The sequence below is a fragment of the Homalodisca vitripennis genome, unplaced genomic scaffold (genome assembly GCF_021130785.1).
Source record: "Homalodisca vitripennis isolate AUS2020 unplaced genomic scaffold, UT_GWSS_2.1 ScUCBcl_2733;HRSCAF=7785, whole genome shotgun sequence".
Taxonomy (NCBI): domain Eukaryota; kingdom Metazoa; phylum Arthropoda; class Insecta; order Hemiptera; family Cicadellidae; genus Homalodisca; species Homalodisca vitripennis.
This window is the reverse complement of record NW_025778847.1, coordinates 14,252-27,192: the sequence shown is the minus strand read 5'-3', so window position 1 is coordinate 27,192 and position 12,941 is coordinate 14,252. Positions and strand designations below refer to the sequence as shown.

The window sequence follows — 12,941 nt, the reverse complement described above, 5'->3', positions numbered from 1 at the left end:
CCCTAGTGTTTCATTCATGTTGTTATTTTTGCATTGGAAACATATTTGGAAATACAGATTGTGGAAACGTAATGTTATGAATAAAACTTGAAAGTGGTCTCATTAAGACGTCAAACTAAAACCACAAACAATAATAGCAGGGAATTTTGTGAAAATTGGTAGGTTTTCTTAACGTGAACTCTTATACAAAGTCTTTTTGGATTATTTGTGACCACTGTTTCTTTAACATGTATATATGAATAAAATATTAACTGGATTTATCTTTTAAAAAATGTATAGGCAAAGTAAATACAATTATAAAACCATTGTATTTTTCTAGATAATTACCTCTTTTACTTAAAGATTTTCTCCATTGAATGCAAAGTTTTTTTTATTCCGATACAAAAATGAAAACTAGTTGCACGTGTAACCAATTGCATATGAAAGTCCCCTTCCCCTTCTCATTGTCAAAGTGGTTAGCTCCCAATTCTTCTTTAAGTGAGCCAAACATGAGGAAGGTACATGAAAACAGATTGGGACTGTACCTTGTATTTTCCATTGTTTCCCATTGATTTGGTCTAACTTTACTCGAATTAATGCAGCTGAGTTGTCATAAAGTATAATTATTGGACTTCAAATAGGCATATTTTGCCTCTTTTGCAAACAGGCCATCCTGACGACATAAAGCAGTTAACAGTAGTATGCAACATTAATTGTAGGCCATTTATGGAGAAAATCAATGAAAAGTACACCTCAGCAACACCAAAATTCTGTAGTGAGAACTGTTCCTGCAAAATGACTAATCTTGACTCCAAGCTCAATGCACATGGCTCTTATTTTCTCTCAGGCATTGCAAAATTGTTTGTGCCAGTTGTAGACTTGGTTTCTTGAATGCGTTTTATCAGTGAACTGAGTAGCCAGTCATTACTATATTTTTGCAACATTTATATATTCTCCCACTACAAAAATTGGTAATAATGTCTTGCTTAAGAGGTATGTGCACCACTCCATAGAAGAAGACGTCACCACTAACTTCATCTATGGAGTCTTGAAAATAAATGTTCTGTTAATATTATATTCCCCCTATAATAAAGTTTAATTTATTACATATGTTGTCTAATAACCCAAGTTCTAGATAACACTCATACCTATACCTTTAAGGCAAGAATTTCAGTGGATTCTTCTTCAAGTTTAATTTGGTCTTTATCAGCAATGGAAGTGTGTAGCTCTAGTAATTCTCTTTCTTTGTCTTCCAGTTTTCTTTCTTTTTCGTCCAACTGTTTCCTCAAAGCCTCCACTCTACTCCGAAGCTCCGTCATTTCTGTTTCACACAAGTTCAATTTCTTGGTCTGCTCATTCATAACCATTGTTACCTGGAAAAATCCAAAGACAGTGATCAAACAAGGAAGTAGATTTGTTTTGCTGCAAATCAATCAATTCTTTCATGCACAAAACATTTGACATAATACTATTTTTACAGTAGACAAACAGGTGCGTTGTCAGTGACAATACAAAATTAAAATAATATACAAATGATCACGTAAAATCAGTTACAGAATATTCTTCATAAACACTAAATTATTGAAATTCTAAATTACATGTATTGGAGATATTCGTCAACAGATTAAAAGCATCTATTTATGAGATATTTTAAAATTTCTTTTTTGATAACTTCAAATTTCTGCAATGCCTTAAAATGCTTGGGCAGCTTTTTATACAGCCTTACACCATCATATTTCGGATTCTTCTCATATTTTCCAGTTCTGTGAATGAAAAAAGTGTATAAAAAGAATATTTTAATTAATTTTTATTATTAAATTATTTGAGTTGAAAAAGTTTGCTTATAACAATACCAACCTATTCTGACAAGTAAAATAACAGTGAAAGTGGACTATGTACAGACACTTATTAGGTTTTGCTAGCTGGTATCCCATGTTTAAACGTGACTCAAACTTATTTATAAATATTTGTTTGTACTAGCACGACAATTTTCATTAATGTCATGATTGCTTCCGACATTTCTCAATGATGCTATGTACATGAAGTCGATCAACATTGTAAACAACCTACAGATGCCTTAAGCCTTTAAGTGCTGAGTTTTCAACAGCGCTTTTACTCCGTACATCCGTGTTTATTTGCTGCACACAGAGCTGCTCCACAGTCAGCATATATGTAGTGTGTTTCTCATCCAACATGATCAACTACAGCAACACCTTCTTTATTAAACTGCCGCCAGAATCTCCTGATTTGTCACGTCAGATCATGGTTATTAAATTGAGTCCACATCTCGATAGACATCATTTTCAGAAAAGTTACACAATTACTGAACGCCTAAATCACAGCAACGCATCTTGACACATATAAAATTGACAAAATGTCCTTATTATTATTACAACTAACTCCCACCATACCGACTGAACTAAAATAAAAATTAAAAAAATAGAGTATCAACTTCACAAACGCAATTGAAAAACTAGAAAAGAACAACGTTCCGTTTCTAACATCCAGGTAAAACTTCACTATGTGCTTTTGTGATAGTTACTCAGTTGATCGTCAGAGTGTAGTAACAATTAAACAGCACTACTGAGTGTTTGTAGTAATTCAAATAAACACTACTAGAGGTCACAGTGTATCATCTTAAAGCTGCCAGATATCATGTAGCGATGCAGCTGGCATATGATGACACAGGCAGTTGAGTGCAATGTGGGATCGCTCGTGTTTTCACGGACGTGGAGCTAAAGGGGGAAATCGATTGCTATCAAAACAAATTTAATTTGGTAAGCACTAATATAACTATAAATACATGATCTAGGGCCAAAATGAGCTGTAATAAATAGACAAAATAATATTCAAAAGTGCAATATTTTAACATTTTATGATTATAACTGAAGAGATAGTGATATTTCATGCATAACAGCTTATGCCCTATATAATACATTCACTACAAAAACTGACTGTATTAAAATATTTGTAGGAATAGTTATGGTAATAAAATAATAAATATAGTATACATACTGTTTAACTACGGAAATAATCACTGTATTGAAAAATCTCAATAAAAAGAAAAGAACCTTTAAACTTTTTACAATAAGATGGTATTCATCAAAAACTTTACAACAGTAAATACACAAAAAAATAGTTTTCTTTTAATAATAACAGTTAGTCACAAGTATTTAAATTACAAACCTGATTCAGTTGGTTGTTTAAGATTTTTAAATTTTCCGATTCAATTATAAATGGTGATTCAGGAAAGTCCTTCGTTTTCGGTGAAGTCATTGTTTCTTTTTCTTCTTTCTTGTTTGTATTTTTTGACAATGATTCAACTTTCTCCTCAGTAATATTTTGTGGTGCCTTTTTATTCTGATCTTGAAATTCATTATCAATCGGTGGGACCTTCTCATCTGTATTTTCAGAATCTGCTGTAATTTTCAGCTGCAACACAACACAATTTTAAAATATTACAATAACACTCAAAACTGGCTTTCACAAATTTATCATTAAATTCTTATGACTCCTTAAAAATAATGTTGGAGTTAAACAATTCAATGAAATTTGTAATACAACAGGAATACATATTTTGAACTGCTTTTAGAACAGTGGGAGAGTATTCTATGTCCACAAGCAGATTGTTAATTTCACTTGGTAAATAAAATAAAACAGTTATTATATAGTACATAGGAAGAAAAAGTCTATTAAATGAAACAACAGTTGGAAGTGAATACCACTTCCATCTTTTTACATTAAAAATATTGGACAGTAAAGTTGGATTGTTTGGTTCGTGCTTGTTCATATATTTTTAAACGGATCTATTATTTTATATACAAAACTTGTGTTTAGTTGTAACATAAACCAAATATCTGTATTACACAATTTAAATTAAACTTTGTGGTGTGTTTTAAGGCCTACTTATTATAATTAATCTACTAATAGTTTAACAAGACTAAGTTTATAATACGAATAATACATTGCAAACATTGAATAATATTCTTTACCATAAAATAAATTATAAATAAATAAATTTATTTTTTTCTATTAATAAATTGACCATAAAAGAAATTGTTGAGCACATATGTGCAAAACTGAGTAAAACAATACAAACATTACATTTAGGAAAAATCAAGAATTAATTTTATCTATACATTCACTCTTTTACATTCCTCACCAATTTCTGTTCCCATATTAGTTGCTTCTTTTCCCAAATTTTTTCTTGGTTTAATAACTCTTCTTGTAGAATAGAATTCACTTTTTCTATCCTCTGCAACTGTCCTTCAGTTTGATGTAGTTGTGATTCCAAAGTTTGGACATTGACTTTTAGTTTCAGTTCCTGAAATAAGTAATAACATATTGGATGAAATTTACTTAATTCTCAAGTCATACGATATAAAATACATTCAAAAGATTTTATATTAGTTGTCAAATTGATTTTAATATTCTATATACATGAAATGTTCCGTACAACAAAGTTTGTACAGCTTTAAGCACTTAAAAGGTCTTTTATACAGTTTTGAAATTTGGATACTCAGGATATAATAAGGTGATTATCGGCACCATCTGACAAGGTTCCATAAAATAGAAACCATAGGAGGATTGTTGATACCTTGGAAGTAGAGGATAAGGCTTTGTATTAAATATATATACATACTTCACCAACCTGTAATTTGAGAGCTGTATTTCCCTCTACACCATTGATTTTATCTTTCAGAATTTCCATAAGCTTGTCAGTACTATGCGAAGTCATGGCCAACTGTAAGGCGTTTGTTTTTTCAAAATTTGCCTGAGCCAGTAGAGCCTGGAGACTCTCTTCTGACAGCAGCGACATGTGACCCAGATAGCGCTGGTGCAGCTCACTGACAGTTCTTGACAGCCACCTGTGTCATATAAAAAATAATTATTAGATTTACTTACAATACTGAGTTATATTCTAAAAATTTCGTAACATCCTTTTTGAATAGATTCCACTTGTAAATACTTAGATAAACTTAATACAACATACAATAAAAGGCTTTGCTAAGACTACGTACAATAAACAGAACCCTGCTCTTGAATGGACTGACAAGGTTATAAATCAATCTCTCCAAAATCAATTATCCGATTAAGAAGCTGATTCTTCATTATAGTTCGAATTCTATTCCTCTCTTCTTGCTTCTATAGTCGTGTTTTGGGCAATGTATATATGAAAAATCTATTCAAGATTCTTCATTTTGGAGAGTCAAAATGCTAGTGAACACAAACCTCTACATTTTAAATTGAGCTTATTGGACACGATTGTACATCCATACACTGATTTAATTTATCCCTCTACAATATTGTACAACTCTAACTTCTAGTTGCCAACGTATTTTAAAAACAGCAGTCTTCCACTAATGCTGTTTGCACAAACACTAAAATGGATGAATTTTAAGTACAGACTATGAATATCGGTATACATGATCAATGATCAACCTGGTCCAAGATGGATTCATCATTATTTATACCTGATGACAAATTAACCCACAGAACTTGACAAATCTCAAAAGGGGTTTGGCTTGAAATTTTGGGCCACCGTACTCATAAAAGACAATGTAGAAGACGCTTACCTTGACATTATAACACACTTATTAGATCTCTTACGTCAAGTACAGAAATTTACAAGTATAAAAAACACAAGTATTGTGTATGTGTTTTTTACACACAAAATAGAATGATGTGTGATAAAGAAGTTCATTGCTTGAATAACAAGTTTTAACTGTCAGTGCTTTGGCAAAAAATACTCCTGCTAAATGCGTACTAGCTGATGTAAACATTTTTGTGTAATTTGTGCTGGCAATGAATTTAAATTTAGTGTCTCATTTGCTTAATCTATGAATAAAAAACTCCAATAGTTTTTTATTTTTGTTAACAAAATGTAAGTGTACATTGTAGAAGCTTCTTTCTTATTGGATTTTATTACTTAATTTAAAAACAAACACTCCAATAATAATTCAATTTTATTTGTGAATTTAAATGATCATGAAGAATCAGCTGAAGAATCACAAAATTGATTTTGGGGAGATTGATTTATTGATTTAAAATTGAACTATTGATAGACTGTTTGTTTTTAAATTAAGTAGTATAAGTGTAGTAATGGATCAATGTTTGTAAATGGGAAGTAGCTTTGTAAAGACTGGAAGATGTTGGTATTGTGCCGTTCCCTCTATAACTCTTCTCTGAGTTAAGAATATTTTGTTATAAGTCAGAGAATTCCACGAAACTTCATATGCCTGGTAAAATGAGACGTTATGTTATGTTACGCCACTTTATTACACAGACATTCTATTTTGGATATTTTACCTCAAACCACAAATCTATATATAAATGAATGTTTGCGTATTTGTCCTTTATGGAATCGCAAAATATTAGACAGACCATTATGAAAATTTGTATGTATACGTATTTTTTCACGGAGAAGGTTTATAAGCTATGCCCATTGATGTAACTCACCACCAAGTGGCGCTGCAAAAGATAAAAGGTTTCAAAGCGCCTGCACATTATAAACTGCAATTACGTGACAGTTACGTATTAGCATAGCTAAACACTATTTGAAGGCGCTAAGTTATTAAGTATATTTGTCTTTATTTTTGATTGAACTTAAAGTTTGAGTGTTAGACCACTTTATAATAAAGTACATGTACGTGCACAATGTCTATAAACATAAACATATTTTCTTGATCGTGGGCAACAAGGCAAACTCTACATCGGCGTTGTAAATATAATTCAATTAAACCAGAAGTTCACATACACGGGCAAAGCTTACGAAAAGCGTGCAAAGTCGCGGGGAACAGCTAGTACATTATGTTTGTAGGTGCAAACACTAGGAAATCATGACATAACCTTACGTTCATTTACCTGTACTTATTTTTCATATCAGTTTTCTCAGAACAATGGTGATCTTGAAGAGTTTTCATCTTGGTTTCTTGTTGTGAACATAAGTTTTCCAATTTTTCTATTTTGTCCTTCAGCTCCTTCACTTGATCAGCAGAGGCCAGCTCACTTTCCTGGGCCCTCAACAGCTCTCTTGTCAAGCGACCTAGGTAGACAGATTTACCTTAGCTACGTTATGTGTACAATTAGACAGAACGTACACATATACGTACACTGTTGGTAGTACTATTATATTACTTTAATCAACATCATGTCCGTACTCACATAATCAGCTCTATACATTTACTAAGTATTTATAGGATTCCGAATGACGTGTAACAGAATACATTATTAACAGAATGTAATGCATTAGTCGTGTATAGAGAAGTAGTTTTATTCTAATGTATAATGGATATTTTTCTATTATCCAGAGTCCCCTAATGTGGCATGTCTGCTGTATTAACTACCACTTTAAAAAATTCAAGCCTTACATTACCAATATGTGCAACAATGGTAACATTTACATTGGTTAGGAATTATTGCAATTTCAATTTATTATTTCATTCAGTTGGTTTCAACCTGTTTTCTAAATTTAGAAATTTAGTATTTCTAATTTCTACAAACACATTTTTAAATAAGTTGTTTTGTGTTCTTTATGAGTTAATTATTACAGATTTTTGTAGAACTAGATTCTGTCCTATGATAATGTTAGTGAATGATTTGTTCTTATAACAACAAATATTATAAGACAAGAAATGATTACCGATGGTGAGCTTGTCTTCGCTTGATGCAGTCAGTTCCAACACTTGGCGCTGCAGAGCATCGTGTTGGTAGCCGTGACAGTGTCTCAACTGTTCCAGATCTTTCACGCGACTCTCAGCTTGAACCACACTCTCTTGCAGTCTGATGCTTTCTGCCTTCAGCTCTACCTGATAAAATTAACATACTGGGATTGTATACATATTTATAATAAACAAGGAGATGGGTTGCAGCAAGTTTAACACCCAGGTCAAATGTACAGTTTCTCTTTCTAACAGATCTACTTCATACTTAAGCTGCTGATTTAACTAAAAATTAAACATTTTGTATATAAAACAAATAATATTTTGACAATTAAGAAAAAATAAAGATATTTTGAAAACCACCCAAAACATTAGTAGTGTTAGTAAGAATTATACTGGTTTCTGTAAAAAATCAGAACCATGTCTCAAGGAAACAAAATCAACACTGGTGGAATATGTTTGAAATGTTTCAGGAATGGTTATGGAAGTAACACTGAGAACCTAACCAAAATTAAGTAGTCATAGCATTAAAATTTTTATGCATAATTCATATATTTTTATTTTTTAGCAACTATATATTTTAAGGCAGATTTCACTAGTCTTTCACTACTAATTTTTTAAGATAAATTAGTTTTGATATAAGGACAATAAATATTCAGATATGACAACATGTGCTTTACATACTTTTCCATTCTATAAGTTAGGAAATTTAATTTCTTTTTCATCATTAAATAAGTCTGTGCAATTGTTGAAAATAAAATGTAAACTTGTTACTGCTCTGTAAAAATACATTGCTCCAGAAATGTTAAAGAATTATAGTACTTTTGGTAAAACACTATACTGAAGTATCTGCATACACCAACAGAACAAATTATTATAATTTAAGCCTTTATGAAAGCTACCTAGTTTTATTTATGAAGATCGACTAGGTAGGCATATGATTAGCCTTAACCACGGTCCATTGGATCTGGACAGGTATTTCAAAGTTGCTTAATTTTATTGCTCAAAACAGAAATCTTTCTTCTTCGCCTCCTATGAATTTTTCAGAGCAGAGTATATAATTTATAAAATTAAAGAGAATGAGTGAGAGTGCCCTTTGTAGTACTACACATATAAAGCTCAGAAAGAGTATTTAATTATTAATTCTTTTTTAATACTTACATAAGCATCTTTCTAACCTTAGCAGAAATATCCTTCTAATATTTTATTTTGAGAGTTTTATGTTTCAAATGTCAGGCAACTATTTATAAAATCTCTTTTATTGTATATATAAAAATACCACAAGACAGAATACAGTTTGGATATCGTATACCCAGACCAAATAGTTCCACAAACAAATTTTACTTTTCCTACAATGCTCAAGTGCTTTATAAAAATCTACCAGAGCACATATTGGAGGCTGAAGGTGGAAGTGTAGCCGAGTATAAGCAAACAGTGATTCGGTGGTTGCTCATCCTGGTGCTGTTGCAGAGGCACAGTACTAATGAACTAACTGATAGAGAAGTCTGCTAATAGGAAATTATTAAAAATGTTAATAACTAATAATGTTACACTATATATAGTGTAAATGAATTTTATAATGCTAGTAATAGTATGCTTCTTTAACTTGTTTCACATGTTATAACTTGTTGACGTTGTTATACACTATTGTAGTGTCCTGACAATAAATGATTTTATTTGTTACCTATAAGAGAAGTTATTGGATTTGGTTTGCTGATGTGGTTGCACAGTTCTCACTAATATTACGGTAAACTATTATTTTGTGGCTAAGCTGTGGATAAGAAATATATTCTTTTTATACTAATTTATTACTGTTGAACATTTTAATAAAAGCCACAGCATAGAAATTCTTTTCAAGAAAATACTGATATCTGGACTCTTCCCCTTACACAGACCTGTAGTCTATATGGGGAATTCGTTAAGTGAAATTACTGAATTGCATTGTATATACTATCAGTTTTGTTTATGCGAATAAATTTGATTAGGTCTACTACTTACAATAAGTTTTTCACTGTTTGTCAGCTGCGTCTTGACATCGATAAAGCGAGAGTGAGGCACACTGTCCACAAGCTGGTCCCGAAGCTCTGCCTCTGCCAACTGTGAGGTCAGATTCTGCTGGACCAGTGCTGCCAACTGTTTCTCTAAGTCCTTACAGTGGTCTTCGGACTCCTTCAGCTGATCTGAGAGATCATAACACCTTCTTTTAAATTCCTCAACACATCCACAATGTACAATTACAATCATTGGGGTAAAAGGAGTTTTCAAAATAATAATACTCCAAATTTAGTACATATTGACAGTTAAACAAATCTTTATCATGTCTAAAGAATGTGCAATACATTAATTAAAATATTACTTTTTTACATATAGAAAAAAATGTAAAATTATGTCTTAATAATGTTTAGTTTTGAACATGAAATACTGTATTGCTACAAATACATTACTCATAACACCTAGTAATAAGAAAAATACCAGAAAAAATGTTATATACAATTTCTTACCAATTGAAGTTGTTCAATGCTTCCTCAATCAATCAACAACCAAAATTTTTTTATTGCCATAAAATAAAGATCATTGACAAAGTCATTACAGGTGTTATTGTAAATATAGCCAAGTCAGTTATAAAATCTTAGATTATCTATATCTTATGTTACACAAACATAAACCCCACAATACTCAAATACAGCCAGAGGCATTGAGGAATTTAAAATAAAATGTTTTTTAATCAGAAGAACTCGTTCAGTGCATAAAATAAGTTATCTAACAGCCATAAGTAATATTTATTCAAAATTATTTTTTATTGCACATTAGGACTAAGAGTAACAAATGGTTGTATACCCTCAGTGCAATAACAAAATGGTTTTCAAGAGTTTCACTCAATCTATTACAATTAATAGATGCAGCATTTTTTCCAGTATTTAATCCACTGATTTACAGACAAGCCGGAGTTAAAAGATACAGGTAATTGAGTAATTTATTATTGAAAATACTCCACATTATTCTATTTTATTCTGTGTTTTATATTTCAGTATGAAAAAAAACTCTATGGTAGGATATATGTTACAATATTTTTTGAAAAAATTAAGATAACAAGTTTTGATATTGGAGTCAGTTACCGGAATAGAAGCTTCTATTCCGGTAACTGACTCGATACATTATCACAGTTGATTTACATAAATCGCTAAAATATTTAAAAGTTCAAATTTAAATTAGTGAAATTTTGGATACAAAATTATATACAAAAATAATTTAAAATGTTCTTACAATTATCATAAATACGAGAGATCTTACATAATATATTCTGCAAACCTTACAAAATATTTTCTATGTGACTTTTTACTTACCTTTCACAAGTTTGTACATTTTTTCCGAATGACTCTTCATGTCTTTACTAATCTCTTCAGTTTGTTTATTAGAAATCAAAGACTTCTGTTTATCAGATATCTGAAATAAATTTACACATTGTGATGTTAACTTTTACAGCATTAATGCCTCAAGTGCTATGGATAAAAAGTGCTTAAGGAAAATTGTTTTTGTCTGTGTGGATAAATGTTGAAAAATTCATGAAAAACAAATTTGTTTACTTTAAAATAAGCATTTTCATACCATATTTGTAAAAAAAGAGTAAATTACGTTGTATACAAAAGTTAATTTTTGTAACAGTTCTATGTATGGTTCTAAAATATGTAAGGAAAAAGAAAAGATGCTAAACAATGGAAAATTCTTATCTGTAACCTCAACAAATGTGTATGCTTTTTTATTTTAGGAAACTTTCAGACTACATTACAAAGGTCACATTTTATCCTTCAATACAAGAAAATTTATAACATGTACCTTTCTAGAGAGATTTCTATAATAAGAGGACAACAAGCTATACTGTTATTCTTTAATGTACATATTATTTTTGAAAAAGGAAAAACCTCCTCAAACAATTCTTAGCATATTTTAGGAATGTACAATAAAAACTACATTGTAATCAATTAATAGATTAAATGTTGTGAGTACAAAAAACTTGGATTTATGTTACTTAAAAATTTTCATACTTTTTTCATTGTAATTAATTTTCTGTTGTTATATTTTAGTATTTCGATCATTTATATTTTAGTTGTATGTTATTTTTATAATGGAATATCACTTAGAGGAAACTTTTGTGAGACATAATTGTAAATAAGTGAATGTAATTGCAGATGTTATGATGTGTAAAGCAAACTTTTTGTATATTTTAAACAATGACTAAGATAATATAGAATTTTTTGTTCTCTTAGGACAAGAAGCTTATAAATTGCACCTAGTCTTATAAGGACCTTTTTGCTGCTTCCGGAGTGACAGGATATTCTGGAAGGGTAGGGTTGGGGGTAGGGGACGCCTCCTATCGAGATCCATGAAGAAGAATTTATGGCACTAATCTCAAGTCATGTCCCCTCAAAAGAAGGGGAGGCCAGCTCTGAACCAGCCTCTCCAGTCAAGGGAGGCAAGAGGTGGCACACTCTTATATTGAGGCTAGCAAGAACCTCTGAGGTTAGGGAAGAAACCCCACCAACTCCAACAGTCATCTCCTGCAGTAGACTAGACCTATCAAATTGCCCTTGAATCCCAGAATCTCGACATTTGTGGTTAGTGATGTGCCACTCCTGGACATCCATAAGGTTGCCCAAATTTAAGTGACACGTCGGTTTTTTGCTGTGCCCAGTGGTAGGTTCAACTGGAAGGTATAAACCAGCCAGAAGTGATCCCTGCTGGGTAATCATATAGCATACTTCAGTTGTAAACCATATAAAACTATAACTTAGATAATTACATCAATATCAGTATGCATACTTAGTAGTTTTGATACTGTTTTAGTATAGTAAAGTGAATTTGAAAAAGGTGACGTTAGGCTGGGCGTATCGGTCATTAAAATTTCGAAGGTTTATAATAAAAAAATTTCAGTTTTCATATCACATGAAAACCCTATTCTATTTGGACATAAGAATCTAACTTTTAAGGTGGTCTTTAATCTTGTGATTTGTTTTTCTGATACATAATCAGGGTTCTGCCTGTTAGATTTAATTTGACTGAGATATCTAAAATTTAAACCAATTTTTCAACTTATCGCTGCTTTGGAATTAGCTATTTTTAATCTATCACAAATAAGACTACAAAAATGAATGTACTATGATTATGGAAACATAAACACTATTACTGTTATTTAAAAAATACCTGATTTGCATCTTCAGATTTAGTAATTATTTTATCAAAACTCTCCTGGTATTGACTAATTTCTACCTTGAGTTGGTTAATTAACTTGCTGTTCATTTGATC

At 31.1% G+C, this 12,941-nt stretch overlaps 1 protein-coding gene across 1 annotated transcript in view; it reads right to left on the bottom strand.

Moving 5' to 3' along the window:
- Nucleotides 1-12,941, bottom strand: part of LOC124372186 (centrosomal protein of 290 kDa-like) — a 61,337-nt gene that overhangs the window by 34,572 nt on the left and 13,824 nt on the right. Inside the window, exons 13-21 of the mRNA XM_046830553.1 lie at nt 12,840-12,941; nt 10,985-11,084; nt 9,639-9,820; nt 7,622-7,787; nt 6,844-7,024; nt 4,631-4,847; nt 4,142-4,303; nt 3,166-3,411; nt 1,134-1,352 (exon numbers count right to left, since the gene is read on the bottom strand). Of these exons, the coding sequence (XP_046686509.1) occupies nt 1,134-1,352; nt 3,166-3,411; nt 4,142-4,303; nt 4,631-4,847; nt 6,844-7,024; nt 7,622-7,787; nt 9,639-9,820; nt 10,985-11,084; nt 12,840-12,941 (1,575 nt within the window). The remainder of the gene's footprint in view (nt 1-1,133; nt 1,353-3,165; nt 3,412-4,141; nt 4,304-4,630; nt 4,848-6,843; nt 7,025-7,621; nt 7,788-9,638; nt 9,821-10,984; nt 11,085-12,839) is intronic.